We start from the raw sequence: 21108 nt of genomic DNA on the forward strand, positions 1-21108 counted from the left end.
GCCCCTGTACCGCCTCCTCATGCTGCTGCCAGGTCCAGAGTGTGTCATGGGTCCCTGTACGGCCTCCCATTGCTGCTGTCTCTATCGCCACACTCTGCCATGTGCCACTTTCAGGTCTCCTCACACTGCTGGTGGTTTCCATTTTTGTCATAGGGTGCTGTATGGCCTCCCATTGCTGCTGCCTCCACCGCCACACTGTGGCTCCACACTCTGGTTTTGGCCCCGTGACTGGCCAAATGAGTGAAGTGTGCGGTGATTCTAAGATCGACGGCACTCATCTGCATGTCATACTGCCTGACAGTATTATTTCTCTTCCCCAGCAGACTCCAAGGGCATTTAAATTAAAGGTACAGTGTTCAGCACTAATATTAAGTCTCTCTGAAGCCTAGAAACACCCTTTTTTAAGTTAAATTCACAGCGAATATATTCGACTCGAATCGAAATTTTTCTACGAATTCGCCGAATCAGTCGAATCGAATTTTTGAATACTTCGCTCATCTCTAATCAATACCCGACATCCCAATCTATAGGCCTGCAGAATCAATACCTGACATCCCAATCTATAGGCCTGCGGAATCAATACCCGACATCACAATCTATAGGCCTGCGGAATCAATACCCGACATCCCAATCTATAGGCCTGCGGAATCAATACCCGACATCCCAATCTATAGGCCTGCGGAATCAATACCCGACATCCCAATCTATAGGCCTGCAGAATCAATACCCGACATCCCAATCTATAGACCTGCGGAATCAATACCTGACATCCCAATCTATAGGCCTGCGGAATCAATACCCGACATCCCAATCTATAGGCCTGCGGAATCAATAGCTGACATCCCAATCTATAGGACTGCAGAATCAATACCCGACATCCCAATCTATAGACCTGCAGAATCAATACCCGACATCCCAATCTATAGGCCTGCAGAATCAATACCCGACATCACAATCTATAGGACCGCAGAATCAATACCCGACATCCCAATCTATAGGCCTGCAGAATCAATACCCGACATCCCAATCTATAGGCCTGCAGAATCAATACCCAACATCCCAATCTATAGGCCTGCAGAATCAATACCCGACATCCCAATCTATAGGACTGCAGAATCACAACCTGACATCCCAATCTATAGGCCTGCGGAATCAATACCCGACATCCCAATCTATAGGCCTGCGGAATCAATACCCGACATCCCAATCTATAGGACTACAGAATCAATACCCAACATCCCAATCTATAGGACTGCAGAATCAATACCCGACATCCCAATCTATAGACCTGCAGAATCAATACCCGACATCCCAATCTATAGGACTGCGGAATCAATAACTGACATCCCAATCTATAGGCCTGCGGAATCAATACCCGACATCCCAATCTATAGGACTGCAGAATCAATACCCGACATCACAATCTATAGGACTGCAGAATCAATACCCGACATCACAATCTATAGGACCGCAGAATCAATACCCGACATCCCAATCTATAGGCCTGCGGAATCAATACCCGACATCCCAATCTATAGGACTGCGGAATCAATACCCGACATCCCAATCTATAGGCCTGCGGAATCAATACCCGACATCCCAATCTATAGGCCTGCAGAATCAATACCCGACATCCCAATCTATAGACCTGCAGAATCAATACCCGACATCCCAATCTATAGGACTGCAGAATCAATACCCGACATCCCAATCTATAGGCCAGCAGAATCAATACCCGACATCCCAATCTATAGGCCTGCGGAATCAATAGCTGACATCCCAATCTATAGGACTGCAGAATCAATACCCGACATCCCAATCTATAGACCTGCAGAATCAATACCCGACATCCCAATCTATAGGATTGCGGAATCAATAGCTGACATCCCAATCTATAGGCCTGCGGAATCAATACCTGACATCCCAATCTATAGGCCTGCGGAATCAATACCCGACATCCCAATCTATAGGCCTGCGGAATCAATAGCTGACATCCCAAACTATAGGACTGCAGAATCAATACCCGACATCCCAATCTATAGACCTGCAGAATCAATACCCGACATCCAAATCTATAGGACTGCAGAATCAATACCCGACATCCCAATCTATAGGCCTGCGGAATCAATACCCGACATCACAATCTATAGGACTGCGGAATCAATAGCTGACATCCCAATCTATAGGCCTGCAGAATCAATACCCGACATCCCAATCTATAGGCCTGCGGAATCAATACCCGACATCCCAATCTATAGGCCTGCGGAATCAATAGCTGACATCCCAATCTATAGGACTGCAGAATCAATACCCGACATCCCAATCTATAGGACTACAGAATCAATACCCAACATCACAATCTATAGGACCGCAGAATCAATACCCGACATCCCAATCTATAGGACTACAGAATCAATACCTGACATCCCAATCTATAGCCTGCAGAATCAATACCCGACATCCCAATCTATAGGACTACAGAATCAATACCCGACATCCCAATCTATAGGACTACAGAATCAATACCCGACATCCCAATCTATAGGACTGCAGAATCACAACCTGACATCCCAATCTATAGGACTACAGAATCAATACCCGACATCCCAATCTATAGGCCTGCGGAATCAATACCCGACATCCCAATCTATAGGACTACAGAATCAATACCCAACATCCCAATCTATAGGACTGCAGAATCAATACCCGACATCCCAATCTATAGGCCTGCGGAATCAATACCCGACATCCCAATCTATAGGACTACAGAATCAATACCCGACATCACAATCTATAGGACTACAGAATCAATACCCGACATCCCAATCTATAGGCCTGCCGAATCAATACCCGACATCCCAATCTATAGGCCAGCAGAATCAATACCCGACATCCCAATCTATAGGACTGCGGAATCAATACCCGACATCCCAATCTATAGGACTGCAGAATCAATACCCGACATCCCAATCTATAGACCTGAAGAATCAATACCCGACATCCCAATCTATAGACCTGCAGAATCAATACCCGACATCCCAATCTATAGGACTACAGAATCAATACCCGACATGCCAATCTATAGACCTGCAGAATCAATACCCGACATCCAAATCTATAGGACTGCAGAATCAATACCTGACATCCCAATCTATAGGACTGCAGAATCAATACCCGACATCCCAATCTATAGACCTGCAGAATCAATACCCGACATCCCAATCTATAGACCTGCAGAATCAATACCCGACATCCCAATCTATAGGACCGCAGAATCAATACCCGACATCCCAATCTATAGACCTGCAGAATCAATACCCGACATCCCAATCTATAGACCTGCAGAATCAATACCCGACATCCCAATCTATAGGACTACAGAATCAATACCCGACATGCCAATCTATAGACCTGCAGAATCAATACCCGACATCCCAATCTATAGGCCTGCAGAATCAATACCCGACATCCCAATCTATAGGCCTGCAGAATCAATACCCGACATCCCAATCTATAGGCCAGCAGAATCAATACCCGACATCCCAATCTATAGGCCTGCAGAATCAATACCCGACATCCCAATCTATAGGACTACAGAATCAATACCCGACATCCCAATCTATAGGCCTGCAGAATCAATACCCGACATCCCAATCTATAGGACTACAGAATCAATACCCGACATCCCAATCTATAGGACTACAGAATCAATACCCGACATCCCAATCTATAGGCCTGCGGAATCAATACCCGACATCCCAATCTATAGGCATGCAGAATCAATACCCGACATCCCAATCTATAGACCTGCAGAATCAATACCCGACATCCCAATCTATAGGCCTGCAGAATCAATACCCGACATCCCAATCTATAGGACCGCAGAATCAATACCCGACATCCCAATCTATAGGACCGCAGAATCAATACCCGACATCCCAATCTATAGGACCGCAGAATCAATACCCGACATCCCAATCTATAGGACTGCGGAATCAATAACTGACATCCCAATCTATAGGCCTGCAGAATCAATAGCTGACATCCCAATCTATAGGCCTGCAGAATCAATACCCGACATCCCAATCTATAGGACTGCGGAATCAATAACTGACATCCCAATCTATAGGACTGCGGAATCAATAACTGACATCCCAATCTATAGGACCGCGGAATCAATTCCCGACATCCCAATCCATAGTACCGCAGAATCAATACCTGACATCCCAATCTATAGGACCGCAGAATCAATACCCGACATCCAAATCTATAGGACTGCAGAATCAATACCCGACATCCCAATCTATAGGCCTGCAGAATCAATACCCGACATCCCAATCTATAGGACCGCAGAATCAATACCCGACATCCCAATCTATAGGACTGCGGAATCAATAACTGACATCCCAATCTATAGGACTACAGAATCAATACCCGACATCCCAATCTATAGGACCGCAGAATCAATACCCGACATCCCAATCTATAGGACCGCAGAATCAATACCCGACATCCCAATCTATAGGACTGCGGAATCAATAACTGACATCCCAATCTATAGGACCGCAGAATCAATACCCGACATCCCAATCTATAGACCTGCAGAATCAATACCCGACATCCCAATCTATAGGACCGCAGAATCAATTCCCGACATCCCAATCTATAGTACCGCAGAATCAATACCTGACATCCCAATCTATAGGACCGCAGAATCAATACCCGACATCCCAATCTATAGGACCGCAGAATCAATACCCGACATCCCAATCTATAGGACCGCAGAATCAATACCCGACATCCCAATCTATAGCACCGCAGAATCAATACCCGACATCCCAATCTATAGGACCGCAGAATCAATACCCGACATCCCAATCTATAGGACCGCAGAATCAATACCCGACATCCCAATCTATAGGACCGCAGAATCAATACCCGACATCCCAATCTATAGGACCGCAGAATCAATACCCGACATCCCAATCTATAGGACCGCAGAATCAATACCCGACATCCCAATCTATAGGACCGCAGAATCAATACCCGACATCCCAATCTATAGGACCGCAGAATCAATACCCGACATCCCAATCTATAGGACCACAGAATCAATACCCGACATCCCAATTTATAGGCCAGCAGAATCAATACCCGACATCCCAATCTATAGGACCGCAGAATCAATACCCGACATCCCAATCTATAGGACCGCAGAATCAATACCCGACATCCCAATCTATAGGACCGCAGAATCAATACCCGACATCCCAATCTATAGGACCGCAGAATCAATACCCTAGGCAAATGCCTTGTCTGCCTTGTGGTAAATACACCCCTGCACAGATGGATCGAAATTTCAATCCAATTATGGACATTTCCACTCGACAGAAGTCATCGATTTAACAATCAACTTCTGTCAAACGGGACCGTGGGAACATTTTCAGTTGATCAGCAGCTGCAGCCAATCAGGTGCAGCACTGATTAGTGTATTCAGACAGCAGAGGTGTCCCCATTGTCTGAATACAATGGCACAGGGTGGGGTGGGAGGAATCCTCCACCCACCTCTCTTGTGCTGATGGGGGAATCCGTTCTTTTTTTCTATCAGCCCTTTGGCTGATGGTTCTTTTTTTTTTTTTTTTTCCGTCTATGACCAGCCTAACTGGAAATTTTCATTTGAACTGGTTAACAATGTAAACTTTGTATATCCTAAAATCTATACATTCTTCTGACTTTTTACAGCCCCCTCCCTGGGGTAATTAGCCATCGGGTGACATTATGATGATAATCATACCGGGTTCCCCACCCCCCCTGTGTGGGAGGAAATGTGAAACAGCCCTATAAATACACAGGGGAGGTTGTTAAAAATGTTATAAACCGCAGGACTCTGTACAGGTAAGAAGCTTCATATATAGTAATACTACCGGTGTACATTGGGGGAAGACGGGGAGTAACTGCTTGGGGTGCAAAGTCATCCCAACGGTAACATGGAGCTGGTAATGGTACACTACATACAGCAGCATCATAGGTCATACACAGGGGGAGGAGGTAGTCAAGGGGTTAATGTATAGGTCACATACAGTGAGAAGATGGAGATGTAGGGGTTAATGTAGAGATGTGTAGGATGGGGGGGGGGGAAGGGTTAACATACAGGTCACATAGAGAGGAAAGCCGGAGAACATATGTATAGGAGAAAAGGGGATGAAAGGGTTAAACTTGACTTGCATCTCCTGCATTGGTTCCTCCATTCATACATTGGTGGTCCTTCCTCACCTTCTCCTGCTGTCAGACGTAGGGGAGGCCTCTCAGATATAAACAGTACACAGTTTATATCTAGGATCTCTGTGATTGGCCTCTCCATGACCAATGGCACTGGCTGAGGACATTGAAGAGATTGGTGGAGGCCGGGTTCAAGGGATAGGTAGTTGGACCATGTATGGAAAACAGTAACAGGAAGTCTACCCAAGAGCTAGCACATGCTAATAAAAATATGCCTGTTACACATACCCGTATGTTTTGCTCCATAAGACGCAGGTAGGTTTTAGAGGAGGAAAACAAGAAAAAAATATTCTGAACCAATGGACTGCGGACACAGTACAGGAGATGACCGGAGACTGCGGACACAGTGCAGGAGATGACCAGAGACTGCGGACACAGTACAGGAGATGACCAGAGACTGCGGACACAGTACAGGAGATGACCAGAGACTGCGGACACAGTACAGGGGATGACCGGAGACTGCAGACACAGTACAGGAGATGACCAGAGACTGCAGACATAGTACAGGAGATGACCAGAGACTGCGGACACAGTACAGGGAATGACCAGAGACTGCGGACATAGTACAGGAGATGACCAGAGACTGCGGACACAGTACAGGGGATGACCAGAGACTGCGGACAGTACAGGGGATGACCAGAGACTGCGGACACAGTACAGGAGATGACCAGAGACTGCGGGCACAGTACAGGAGATGACCAGAGACTGCGGACATAGTACAGGAGATGACCAGAGACTGCGGACATACTACAGAAGATGACCAGAGACTGCGGACATAGTACAGGAGATGACCAGAGACTGCGGACATGGTACAGGGGATGACCAGAGACTGCGGACACAGTACAGGAGATGACCGGAGACTGTGGACACAGCACAGGAGATGACCAGAGACTGCGGACACAGCACAGGAGATGACCAGAGACTGCGGACACAGTACAGGAGATGACCAGAGACTGCGGACAGTACAGGGGATGACCAGAGACTGCGGACACAGTACAGGAGATGACCAGAGACTGCGGACATAGTACAGGAGATGACCAGAGACTGCGGACATACTACAGAAGATGACCAGAGACTGCGGACATAGTACAGGAGATGACCAGAGACTGCGGACATGGTACAGGGGATGACCAGAGACTGCGGACATGGTCCGGGAGATGACCAGAGACTGCAGACACGGTCCGGGAGATGACCAGAGACTGCGGACACGGTACGGGAGATGGCCAGAGACTGCGGACACGGTACAGGAGATGACCAGAGACTGCGGACACAGTACAGGAGATGACCAGAGACTGCGGACACAGTACAGGAGATGACCGGAGACTGTGGACACAGCACAGGAGATGACCAGAGACTGCGGACACGGCACAGGAGATGACCAGAGACTGCGGACACGGTACAGGAGATGACCAGAGACTGCGGACACGGTACAGGAGATGACCAGAGACTGCGGACACGGTACAGGAGATGACCAGAGACTGCGGACACGGTACAGGAGATGACCAGAGACTGCGGACACGGTACAGGAGATGACCAGAGACTGCGGATACGGTACAGGAGATGACCAGAGACTGGGACATAGTACAGGGGATGACCAGAGACTGCGGACACAGTACAGGGGATGACCAGAGACTGCGGACACAGTACAGGAGATGACCAGAGACTGCGGATACGGTACAGGAGATGACCAGAGACTGGGACATAGTACAGGGGATGACCAGAGACTGCGGACACAGTACAGGAGATGACCAGAGACTGCAGACACAGTACAGGAGATGACCAGAGACTGCGGACACAGTACAGGAGATGACCAGAGACTGCGGACATAGTACAGGAGATGACCAGAGACTGCGGACACGGAACAGGAGATGACCAGAGACTGCGGACACAGTACAGGAGATGACCAGAGACTGCGGACACAGTACAGGAGATGACCAGAGACTGCGGATATGGTACAGGAGATGACCAGAGACTGGGACACAGTACAGGGGATGACCAGAGACTGCGGACACAGTACAGGGGATGACCAGAGACTGCGGACACAGTACAGGGGATGACCAGAGACTGCGGACACGGTACAGGAGATGACCAGAGACTGCGGACACGGTACAGGAGATGACCAGAGACTGCGGACACGGTACAGGAGATGACCAGAGACTGCGGACACAGTACAGGAGATGACCAGAGACTGCAGACATAGTACAGGAGATGACCAGAGACTGCGGACACAGTACAGGGGATGACCGGAGACTGCAGACACAGTACAGGAGATGACCAGAGACTGCGGACAGTACAGGGGATGACCAGAGACTGCGGACACAGTACAGGAGATGACCAGAGACTGCGGGCACAGTACAGGAGATGACCAGAGACTGCGGACACAGTACAGGAGATGACCAGAGACTGCGGACACAGTACAGGAGATGACCAGAGACTGCGGACACAGTACAGGAGATGACCATAGACTGCGGACACAATACAGGGGATGACCAGAGACTGCGGACACAGTACAGGAGATGACCAGAGACTGCGGACACGGTACAGGAGATGACCAGAGACTGCGGACACGGTACAGGAGATGACCAGAGACTGCGGACACGGTACAGGAGATGACCAGAGACTGCGGATACGGTACAGGAGAGGACCAGAGACTGCGGACATGGTACAGGAGATGACCAGAGACTGCGGACACAGTACAGGAGATGACCAGAGACTGCGGACACAGTACAGGAGATGACCAGAGACTGCGGACACAGTACAGGAGATGACCAGAGACTGCGGACACAGTACAGGAGATGACCAGAGACTGCGGACACGGTACAGGAGATGACCAGAGACTGCGGACACGGTACAGGAGATGACCAGAGACTGCGGATACGGTACAGGAGAGGACCAGAGACTGGGACATAGTACAGGGGATGACCAGAGACTGCGGACACAGTACAGGGGATGACCAGAGACTGCGGACATAGTACAGGAGATGACCAGAGACTGCGGACACAGTACAGGAGATGACCAGAGACTGCGGACATAGTACAGGGGATGACCAGAGACTGCGGACACAGTACAGGAGATGACCAGAGACTGGGACATAGTACAGGAGATGACCAGAGACTGCGGACATAGTACAGGAGATGACCAGAGACTGCGGACACAGTACAGGAGATGACCATTGTTGGGACTTGAAAGATTTTATAAGAGTTTACTGAGCCCTGGTCTCAATAAATTGGAGAATCACTGCCCCAGATGATATGAAGAATATCTTTGAACCAAGGAGGACAATTTCAGAACTTCCTGGAGCTTTCCTGTAACGACTGTTTATTTTATGTTTTTTTTATTAACCTATCGATGGTTCATTGTAGGTGAATATATTTCGGCATTATTTGACTGTTTGAGAATAGTAATTGACTCTCTGTTTCCTGATGTCCCGTCCAGAATGAAGACTCTGGTGGCTTTGCTCTTGCTGGGGTCGTTGGGTTTGGCTTGGCCCTGCAGCCCTCTACCTGGAGGTAAGAATAATATAAAGGTAAAAAGTACAAAAACAGTTCACAAGACAAGGAGGAGGGTCTGAATATACTTTCACGGCAGCAACTAGTGAATGAAAAAACCTCCTCCAGGTATTGTAACCTTATGCCGAGGCATCATTTATATTGAGATTTTTGTTGATCTCAAAACAAGTCAAGTGCGAACCATGCATGATCCATGACTAGATCTGCAATACCATCTCTGATGACACCGCCGCAATATGTATTGTAGCTTCATGTCTATTGTTTATTTTGTAGCCTCCCTAGTGGTCTGATTATGTCAGTATTTCTGTGCTCAAAGCGGTACATTTTTTTGCATGGAAGTATGTTGTTTTGTTATTGTAGGCTGTAATTTTTAGGAATAACTCACTGAAATCTGTCCGTACAAGAGTCTAGTAAACATCCCGGGGAGGATAAAACTTGAAACACAAAATCATAAATTATAATTTAATAAATAATCATAAAAAATAATAATATAATAATAAATGTAATTCAATAATATAATCAAACCAAAAACACTGAAATGTGAAATAGAGCGCCAAGTTCGCACATCGCTGAGCAAAGTCGCAGAATCGTTTTCAGTGTCTGATGAGGAATTTCCCCCACCAATCATTATCACTCAATTCTGCAAGTGGTTCTGATTTACTATCGCTGTTCTCTAGCCGGTCTAAAACCGCGTCTGACCTAAAGGGACGCTTTTTGGACGCCATGGATGTTTCTCAGTTTCCAGGCAGAAAGGGCGGTAAAAATGCAGGCAGGGCGCCGGACAAAGCACTCGGGACAAAATGTATGTGAAATGGTTTGATACAGGAATGTTATATTATGTGATTTTAGTGTATTCAGTGAATGTCACTTTTTGACATTTTAAAATTTCCCGCCAGTTCCGTCCCCCGTACGTCCCGACGTCACAGGGAACGGAACCTGGAAGACAGATGCCGGCATCGGCCGGAGGACATTGCCGGGGACACTGCAGGAAGGACATCGCGGGAGCGCAGGACAAGGTAAGTGAAGAAGAGATCCCGGAGCAACGCTGCAGTGTATTCCCGAGTGTAGCTCGGGGGGGTTACCGCTTGTGGTACTGAAACTTTACCCCGAGCTACACTCGGGAATACCGCCAGGGGGGTAAAGATTGAAAAAATAAAACTTTATATTTTTTTTTTAAATCTTTTTTGAATTGTCGAAATTTACCTTATAAGTAAATTGTGCTGTTAAAGTCCCACCAAAAAAGAGGACTTTTCTCCCCTTGTATTCTCTAGGGATGTTGGCACTCTGTGTATTATATCCCTTCTCTATGCCGATGATGTAAGTGTAGCGCTACCCCCGTAAGGGCCGCTGGGTGATGCCTGTCCTCTCGTGCTGCCTTGACCCTGGGAACTTCGCAGCCCTTCTGACACTCTAGGTTCTGACATTTTGTGGACCCCCTTTTAATGATCCACAGACACAATGTAAACCCAACACTGCATATTTCTGTATTGACAAAGGTAAACAGCAAGTACAAGGCGCCGGTCAACCAATCTCTAAAAGAAGCAACTAGGGTTGGTTGAACAGGACGCCAAATAATCTGGTAATATCAGAATGACAAAGGGGAACAATAAGGAGCAGTCAGGTAATAATTATCCACTTGCCAACCACCCAGAGTACTTTTACTGCAGGCAGGCAGCATGTATAGGCACAGCAATGTACCTGCATGCCGCTGTGTGGGGCTGTAAGAACACTAAGCAATTTGAAATATGCAGAGAAGATGGGAATGGTGGAGACATGGAGACATGGTGGCTTGGGAGGCCTCAGTTCAAAGGGAGGGACCCTCTCTGAACCAGCACAGGAGAATCTAGTTCTGTACCTCAGGGGATAAATCTTTCTTGAGCAAGTTTTCCCACCAGTAATAGCGGAGTATGCAGTGGTGTACTTAGGTTTTGTACTGCCCTAGACAACACAAAAATCGTCTTTTCCCAGGGACACCGACCAACACAATCCCCCCTCCCGCAGAGAGAAACTGACATTGACCAACAACACCCCTGCGCCCCACCCGAGAGAGTCTTCTGGACATCCCCGGAACGAGAGCCAGGCTCTACATACACCATCAAGCAGCCCGCAGCCTCACTCGGATCCCACCTGGTTCCCTTAGTGCACGTGTCCCTTCTTCTGGGGGAGGTGCTGCCTGTCACAATCACGGCGTCAGACCCCAGACCTTCTCACCAAACTGGTGACCGAAGGACCGGCTGATCTAAAAACCGCAATGTGACGTGCGTAACAAAGCAACACTCAGCTGCACCCTGCACAACGATTTTCCAGCTAATGGACAACAATCTGTGCCTGCAGCCTGAATGCGCTTGTTACTGGGTTGGGTTAATTATGCAACTAACCCTTCACACTATCACCACCCCTTTTTGTACAGAGAAAGGGGAAACTCTCCTTATCAATTAATACACTATAATGATTGAAATAATGGTCTGTATAACACGGTCCGCAGGCCAGTTATACAGAGATTAAAACAAACAGCAGCGTCTCTTCAAAGGCAGGAATTCGTGAATTGCAAGTAAGCACTTAGAAACAGTTTAACACTTTCAGAAAGAAAGATTTATTACTAAAAGAGTCAAACAGGTGCAATAAAATATTTACAAAAAAGATGTAACTAAGATATATATATATATGTATATAAAGACCCACAGCACAGCAAGGAGATAATAGGAAGGAAGTTAAAGGGTTAAGTTACTTGCCAGTACGCCTTGGTTTGTAAGCAGATCCACGTTGCAGAGCGAAAGGGTCTCCCCAGGTGGTATATTGATGTTAAAATTGGGAGATGTGTTTAGCTTAACCTTTTAGGATTGCCAGCCTGTCTTTTAAAGTCCCCCAGTAGGGGGGGTGGCTCTGAGTAACTGGCCAATACCCTGTTTTGGGCGGGATTGTCGAATGGACTCTACATTAAAACTGACAGCTTCATAATCCATGATATGAAACATAGGTGACAGCTGACCTGAGGAATGTTCATTTAACTTCTGTCACCTGGCTGGTAGGGTTTATGAGGTTCCAACTTCTTTCAAGTCCGGGGGAAAAACTACCTTATCTTGGTTAATGTGAGTTTACACGGGCCTTAAGACAACAGGCTCTGCTCCATGGGGGGGCTTTGTAGCTCTGGGCCTCCTGCTGTTTTAGCCTGCCAGCCACTTTTAACACACACACATCTGTCCCTGTGCCTCTCAGGAAGGGAGGGGGTAGGGAATAAAGGATTGAGGAATACTTCTAATAAAAAAGGGGAACTCTGCGTCCATCTCTGATGAGCAAGTTTGCTACACTGCCCACCTGAAAAATGCCACCCTAGGCAAGTGCCTTGTTTGCCTTGCGGTAAATACACCCTTTGGAGTATGGACAGGTCAAATGTTAGGCCTAAGCAGTATCTTCTCTAGCACGTTGGAGCTCAGGAGTAGGAAGGTAAATCCGTAAGGGTTAAACAATCACAAAGTGAGGAGTAGATACAGCAGAAGTGGAAAGTTCCTTTGCAAATCCGGTTTATGATGTGTGCATGCAGTGTCCATGTGCTACGTGTTACTGAATGAGGGGGTTTGGTGCTCCAACCCGCTCACCAGAGCTTGGCTGAAGTTGGCCTGTGCAAGAGCTGAAGCAGGGTCTGTGCTCCAGCAAGGTGGGAGGATGAATGCTGTCGGTCAGTCGGGTCTTGGCGTTCTGGGTTGGCATCCACAACGCGACCCACAGACTGCCAAACAGGAATGAAGGTTGTCTTTCAGCAGTGTCCGATGGTACAGGTTCACTTATGGAGGGGTCCACAAAATGTCAAATATCCCCCAAATGACCCCTTTTTGGAAAGTAGACAGTCTGAGGGATGCAGTAAGAGGGATGGAGAGTTTTTTGAAATTGTAATTGTCATAATTGTTTGGAAAATGAAGGAATGAAGATAATAATTTTCACACTTTTTTTACATACTGTCACCAGTGCCATACACCGTCGTCCTATAACTGGTGCAGTGGCGTATTTACCAGAAGGTAAACAAGGCATTTGCCTAGGGTGGCAATTTTCAGGGGGGGTTGCCACCCCCCCGGAAGAAGAGATGCACGTGGCAGGGATGGAGACCTGGTGAGGCTCCGCCATGGAATTCAAGGAAGCTGCTGTAGGGTGTAAGCTTCCTGCACACGGAAGGAAGACACTGGGCTTGGCTCTGGGGATGGCTGGCTGCTTTCCAGAGAGATTAAGGTTATTGCTTGACTAACTCTCTGCGGTTGGGACGTATTTGGCAGAAAGTGGCGGCGGGGTTCCGAGGGGGTTGTGGGGTTGGCGGAGAATGGTAGGAGCTGGAGGGTTGTGGGGTTAGCGGAAAGTGGCAGGGGCTGAGCGGGTCTTGATGCTGGCAGTGGTGGGGGACTCCCAATTTTAGTGGCGGCAGGTTTCAGGGGGATGGTGGTGGTGGGGGCTGCCCAATTTTAGTGGCGGCAGGTTTCAGGGGGATGGTGGTGGGCGCCCAATTTTAGTAGCGGCAGGTGTCAGGGGGATGGTGGTGGTGGCGGGCTCCCAATTTTAGCGGCGGCAGGTGTCAGGGGGATGGTGGTGGTGGGGGGCTCCCAATTTTAGTGGCGGCAGGTGTCATGGGGATGGTGGTGGTGGGGGGCACCCAATTTTAGTAGCGGCAGGTGTCAGGGGGATGGTGGTGGTGGGGGGCGCCCAATTTCAGTGGCGGCAGGTGTCAGGGGGATGGTGGTGGTGGGTGGCGCCCAATTTTAGTAGTGGCAGGTGTCAGGGGGATGGTGGTGGTCTCCCAATTTTAGTGGCGGCAGGTGTCAGGGGGATGGTGGTGGTGGGGGGCGCCCAATTTTAGTGGCGGCAGGTGTCAGGGGGATGGTGGTGGTGGGGGGCGCCCAATTTTAGTGGTGGCAGGTGTCAGGGGGATGGTGGTGGTGGGGGGCGCCCAATTTTAGTGGTGGCAGGTGTCAGGGGGATGGTGGTGGTGGGGGGCACCCAATTTTAGTGTTGCTTAGGGCAGCATAAGAGCTAAATACACCACTGAACTGGTGTGTCGGTGATCAGGAACACTGACTGGTGACAGTACAAAAAAAACACTTTTTTTCTGTTTTTAAAAAAAGTATTACTTTTTTCTTCCAACTTTTTTTTTACACACTATAGCCTGAGCAATATAATGCTACCATAGTAACATTGTACTATGCTGGTCAAGTGATCGGGATATTTTTTTTTCTTTTTTTTACACATTATGATTGCTTATAACAATGAATTTCATGAATTTCATTGCTATAAGCAAGCATTTTACTGAATGAAAATGATTCATTGAGGTTTTATTGTCATTAGCTGTGATGGCCACAGGTAATCACATGGTACAGATGGGCTGTGATTGCCCCGTGTGTACCATGTGACCACTGTGACCAGGGGCGGACTGACAACTCATGGGGCCCCCGGGCAATAGGGGATCATGGGGCCCCTGTGTCCTTACCCAAACTCAAAAAAGCCTATGAAAAAGGTACCAGGGGCATCTCATGGGGCCCCCCACTGACCCCGGGCCCTCGGGCAGTGCCCAAGTTTCCAAATGGTCAGTCCGCCCCTGACTATGACCAGTCACAGCTAGCAACACAATTGTACGCAATGGATGGCATGAATGTAAGCCAATTGTCATGTGGACAGTGAGGGGAAGGATTAGAATCCCTGTCAGATTTTACTGTCCTCGGAGGCTCTGTTGGAGAGATATCTTTACTTCCTGACAGGTTAAAGGTTGTCCCCCGAGCAGGATGTTTCAGGGAAATCTCTCTAACTCCCGACAACCGGTAGAACTGGAAGGAAGGTCTAACATTTCCCCATTTTATGCAAAACTAAAAAAAAAAAAACCTTTGGGCATAGATACACTTTAAATTAAGTATTACAAGTATTAACACGGAAAGGTTTCTTCACAGTAAGAGCTGTGAGAATGTGGAATAGACTCCCTCAAGAGTTGGTTGTGGCCAGCTCAGTGGATTGCTGTAGGAAAGTCCTGGATTCTTTCTTGGATACACAGAATATAACTGGATGTAACATTTATAGGGAAAGTTGATCCAGGGAATATCCGATTGCCTCTCGGGGGATCAGGAAGGAATTTTTCCCCTGCAGGAGCAAATCGGATCGTGCTTTGCTGGGGTTTTTTTTGCCTTCCTCTGGATCAACTGTGGGTGTAGGATTATAACTTTTTTTTTCTATGGTTGAACTGGATGGACTTTTGTCTTTTTTCAGCCAGACTAACTATGTAATATTAGTATTCGTTATATAACAACATTGCAGTTTACAGATAACTTCTTGTGAAGACTCTTTTAGAACAATGGAAAGAACATTATGAGGTCGATGTATAAAAAAATTCTCTAAACGAATGTGACCAACATCTGCGCAGCTCCAATGAAACTTGTCGAATTCTGTGTAATATCTTCTATGATCGGGAGCGCCATCTAATGGCCATAACGCATTTTTTTTCCTGATTAAAGTGGAACTGCACTCTCTGAAGCAACATGAACTATTTTGAATCCTTATGCTGCAAGTATTAGTAAACAGATAGGAAGGTATATTGTATTTACTTTTTATTTTACGTTTCTTCAGTTACTTCCTGGTTTCCAGGCCCAGGCTAATGATGTCATAAATCCCAGGAATCTTCAGGAGGGGAGGAGGGGCTTTCTCATCTAAACACACCCTCCTGGGTGTATGCCTGAGCTTTGGGCAGATGGATTCCAGGAAGTAAATGCTACAGGAAACATCTGGCTTTACTCAAGGTCGCCATGGCCTGAAATGATAGGGCGGGGGTGGGGTTCAAAGTGATTTCTCAACAAAATAAAGCATGCAGACATGGATGGAGGGATGGGGGAGTTGGCTTTGAGGAGTCTTCAGCGGGGGGGAGGGGCTTTCTCAGCTAAACACACCCTTTTGCTTGTATGCCTGAGCTTAGAACAGATGGACTCCAGGAAGTAAATGCTACAGGAAACATCTGGCTTTACTCAAGGTCGCCACGGCCTGAAATGATAGGGTGGGCGTGGGGTTCAAAATGATTTCTCAACAAAAGAAAGCATGGAGACATGGATGGAGGGATGGGGGAGTTGGCTTTGAGGAGTCTTCAGGAGGGGAGGAGGGACTTTCTCATCTAAACACACCCTACTGCTTATATGCCTGAGCTAAGGGCACATAGATTCCAGGAAGTAAAAGCTACAGGAATCATCTGCCTTTATTCAAGATGGCCATGGCCTGAAATGATAGGGCGTGGGTGGGGTTCAAAGTGATTTCTCAACAAAATAAAGCATGGAGACATGGATGGAGGGATGGGGGAGTTGGCTTTGAGGACTCTTTGGGAGGGGAGGAGGGACTTTCTCAGCTAGGCACACCTTCTTTGCCTGCATGCCTGAGCTAAGGGCACATGGATTCCAGGAGGTAAATGCTACAGGAATCAACTGCCTTTACTCAAGATGGCCACGGCCTGAAATGATAGGGCGGAGGTGTGGTTCAAATTGATTTCTCAACAAAATAAAGCATGGAGATGTGGATGGAGGGATGGGGGAGTTTGAATATTAATAATGAAATAAATTGTGTTTTTGGTATATGAAGAAGCGGACGCCACTCAAAACCGGTCCCTGGAGTCAAACAATGATGGCATGTTGTAAATGGCCTTAGCCGCCGCTCCAGCCACGCCCTCTGATGCATTTCGCCCTCTCTATGAGGGTGTGGTCACAGAGGCATCATGCCGCCATTGTTTGATGGCACTTTGAAAATAGTAGATAATTATATTGGACAGAACACATCAAGTTGTGTTGGAGCTGTGCAGATGTTGGCCCATCCATACAGCAAACTTTTCATACATAGGCTCCTAAATGTATAATTATGGAGTGTGTTCTGTTTTTCTTTCTTCAGCCACTAATATCGCCAGAAGCGGGGAAGCCTCGCAGAGTTCCACCTATCAAGGTGCCACGCCAATAGGTTACGCCAACAAGGCCACTGATGGTGTGAAAGATACAAACTGGAATCACGGCTTCTGTAGCCACACAAATGGGGACCCGTCGCCCTGGTGGAAGGTGGACCTAAAACAGAAATATAAAGTCAATACTGTTGTGGTCACCGGCCGGTCGGATAGCTCTATGGAACGGATGAGGGGTGCGGAGGTCCGAATTGGAAATTCTCCGGATAATAACAACCCAGTGTGAGTACCTCAGGACCAGGACACTGTACATGGTCCATGTTGATGGTCTTTGGGCCATCAGTTTGAGAAAATTTTGAGATAATTTGAAATTCATTGACAGGTGCATTTGACCTGCAGTTGACTTCTTCTGATCTATTTTAACTTACTTGATCCTCCCACAGCAGAGGGTGCTCCCCTATGCTCCGGCGTTGGACTGTCCCTCAGCATTTTCACATCCAGTGCAGGGCAATGAATTCTGCATTGGTCTCAATGATGTAAGGACCTTGGACCCCTGGATCTGTGTGGACCAGTCTAGCGGCATGGAGGAGTGGAGGATCGGGTACATGGATCCTCTTTTCTATGTCCCCTAGATGTAAATGAGCAATTGACCCTTTCAGTGCCGGTGCAGCCCCAATGTAAGAATCATTTTTTGTTTCCTGGAGCTGGGCTTATTTTAATGTGTTAGATTGTGGTACATGGGGCCCGTCAAAGGAAGTGAGAGTGGGGCCCACCTTCAAGCAGCATGCACTGTGGTGAACAGTCAGTTTAGTCTATCGTGAGGGTCTTTTCCATGGTGGAGAGTTTGGAATCTGATGGTTTGATTGCTCCTGTGGACAGGTGTCTTTTATACAGGTAACACAATGAGATTAGCCGCACTCCCTTTAAGAGACTTCTTCTAATCTCAGCTTGTTACCTGTATGAAAGACACCTGGGAGCCAGAAATCCTGCTGAATGATAGGGGATGGAATACTTATTTCCCTCACGAACATGCAGATCAGTCATCATTTGTTGTTGCATTTCTTTTGAATTTGTTGTTGCTATTCTGTCTCTCAGTGTTACACCGAACATTCGATTTTTAGACCGATCATTTCTTTGTGAAGGGCAAACATTCAACATCAGCAGCGGAGCAAATACGCATTTCCTTCACTGTACATGGAGATTATATCCCCCCTTATGTATTATACATGGAGATCATATCCCCCCTTATGTATTATACATGGAGATCATATCCCCCCCTTATGTATTATACATGGAGATCATATCCCCCCTTATGTATTATACATGGAGATCATATCCCCCCCTTATGTATTATACATGGAGATCATATCCCCCCTTATGTATTATACATGGAGATCATATCCCCCCTTATGTATTATACATGGTGATCATATCCCCCCCTTATGTATTATACATGGAGATCATATCCCCCTTATGTATTATACATGGAGATCATATCCCCCCTTATGTATTATACATGGAGATCATATCCCCCCTTATGTATTATACATGGAGATCATATCCCCCCTTATGTATTATACATGGAGATCATATCCCCCTTATGTATTATAAATGGAGATCATATCCCCCTTTATCTCCTCTTCTCAGTAGAGAATACATTCAGTTCCTCTAATCTTTCCTCATAGCTGATCTCCTCCATGCCTCGTATCAGTTTAGTTGCCCTTCTCTGTACTTTCTCCAGTTCCCCAATGTTCTTTCTGTGAATTGGTGCCCAAAACTGAACTGCATATTCCAGATGAGGTCTCACTAATGATTTGTACCTGGTGAGGGGGGGGGGGGGATGATATCTTCCTCTCTGGAGTCTATACCTCTCCTAATACAAGAGAGGATTTTGTTGGCTTTAGAACCCGCAGCTTGACATTGCTGACATTATTAAATTGTGATCTACCAGAATCCCCAGATCCTTCTCCACCATTGACTTCCCCAGATCCTTCACCACCATTGACCCCCCCCAGATCCTTCTCCACCATTGACCCCCCTAGTATGTATGATGCATGCATATTCTTAGCCCCCAAGTGCAGGACTGTACATTTATCAACATTAAACCTCATTGGCCACATAGTTGCACATTTAGGAGATATTCATCATATCTGGAGGTACAGGCGACCAATCGGTGTTTATTACCACTTTATACCACATAATGACGTTTACTTTCAATGGCCCCATTTTGTAAATTTCCCATAGGTGAACACGTGTCTTTTTTGTATCATAGTGTTGGTCTTTGTTTGCCTTCCACAGGTGTGGTAAGGTCACCAGCATTTCTGATCCTGTGACAACTTTCTGCTGTAATGGGATGGAGGGTCAATACGTCAGCGTGGTGATCCCGGGGCGTAATGAGTACCTGCACTTGTGTGAGGTGGAGGTCTACGGTGGCCCCGTGACTGAGGAAGTATCAAAGAAGAAGCTCTGCTGGTAAACCCCAGAAGAACATAACAGAAGGAATATTAAAGTTCATCATCAAAGTTCATATCCAAAAAAAAAAACCAATATCCTTAAGACCACCCCCCCCCCCAAAAAAAAAAACACATCTATGTTTTCCCATCTGGCTGGAGGAGGACCCCTTTCCAATGGACACCTTGTAGTCTTGACTCACTCAAGAAACTCTTCAGAAATAACTGTCATTTTTTTTCTTTATCTGTAAGGCGGTGAAAGATCTAGATAACCTCCGTTTTGTTGATGTACACCATTTTAAGTATTAAGTTGGTTTTTGCAGATATATTAGAAGTTTAAGAAAACTGTTTCAGCTTGCACAAGAATGTGTTGACAAAGATAAGGTGTCCCTGAGCTTTCTGTGTTCAGCCGATTCTCAGAAAGCTAGCAGAAACAGTTTATACCAGGAAATGTATGTAACTTGTATCACTTAGACAGCTCATGATGGAAAGTTACAAGTTGCAGTTTTGAAACTCTCTCCCCCTCCCTTATTTCTTTGTTCTGTACCCTATTTAATCTAAGTAGTGTCTAATAAAGTTTGAACATCTTTGAACATAAGCTGTCTGCTGTTATTCCGTGTTCATAGGGTGTTCCCGGAATTCTGCTGATATACAGGAATCTTTCCACAGATCGGGGATCTCTGAGGGGATAAAGGAAACCGATCCTTTCAGCTGGGGGCTCGTCCGGGATGACCACCCACCTCACTTGGTAAGTAAATTGTAACGGAACCGGAACCCGACCACTCTTGGGTATATTCCGTTATACCGCAGCTTCCCTGTCCAAACACAAAATCCATGGACCACACCCTGGAAATCCCTCAGGAAATAGACAGCACCCAGCTCTTCTTAAAACAGGAAGCCAACAACCTTTATTTTAACACAAAACACAGAATATATACAGAGGGCGGGGAAACACAACCAGGAACAGGAAACACATCAT

General features: G+C 46.9%; 1 protein-coding gene across 1 annotated transcript; it reads left to right on the forward strand.

Moving 5' to 3' along the window:
• The first annotated feature begins 9675 nt into the window (after positions 1 to 9675).
• On the forward strand, positions 9676 to 20727 carry LOC149434853 (fucolectin-like). Its single transcript, XM_089663300.1, has 3 exons — positions 9676 to 9788; positions 17676 to 17961; positions 19978 to 20727. The coding sequence occupies exons 1-3, from the start codon at positions 9716 to 9718 to the stop codon at positions 20153 to 20155; spliced, it is 537 nt and encodes a 178-aa protein (XP_089519426.1). The 5' UTR covers positions 9676 to 9715; the 3' UTR covers positions 20156 to 20727.
• Positions 20728 to 21108: the final 381 nt, after the last annotated feature.

The sequence above is a fragment of the Staurois parvus genome, unplaced genomic scaffold (genome assembly GCF_062004578.1).
Source record: "Staurois parvus isolate SC_StPar_1 unplaced genomic scaffold, SC_StPar_1.0 ptg001651l, whole genome shotgun sequence".
In the NCBI taxonomy this organism is placed as follows: Eukaryota; Metazoa; Chordata; class Amphibia; order Anura; family Ranidae; genus Staurois; species Staurois parvus.

Bases quoted from the DNA above. Each gene is read 5' to 3' on its own strand.
- LOC149434853 (XM_089663300.1), top strand. From the start codon at position 9,716: ATGAAGACTCTGGTGGCTTTGCTCTTGCTGGGGTCGTTGGGTTTGGCT. The intron at 9,789-17,675 runs GTAAGAATAATA...TTCTTTCTTCAG, and splicing joins CTGCAGCCCTCTACCTGGAG to CCACTAATATCGCCAGAAGC. The intron at 17,962-19,977 runs GTGAGTACCTCA...TGCCTTCCACAG, and splicing joins CCGGATAATAACAACCCAGT to GTGTGGTAAGGTCACCAGCA.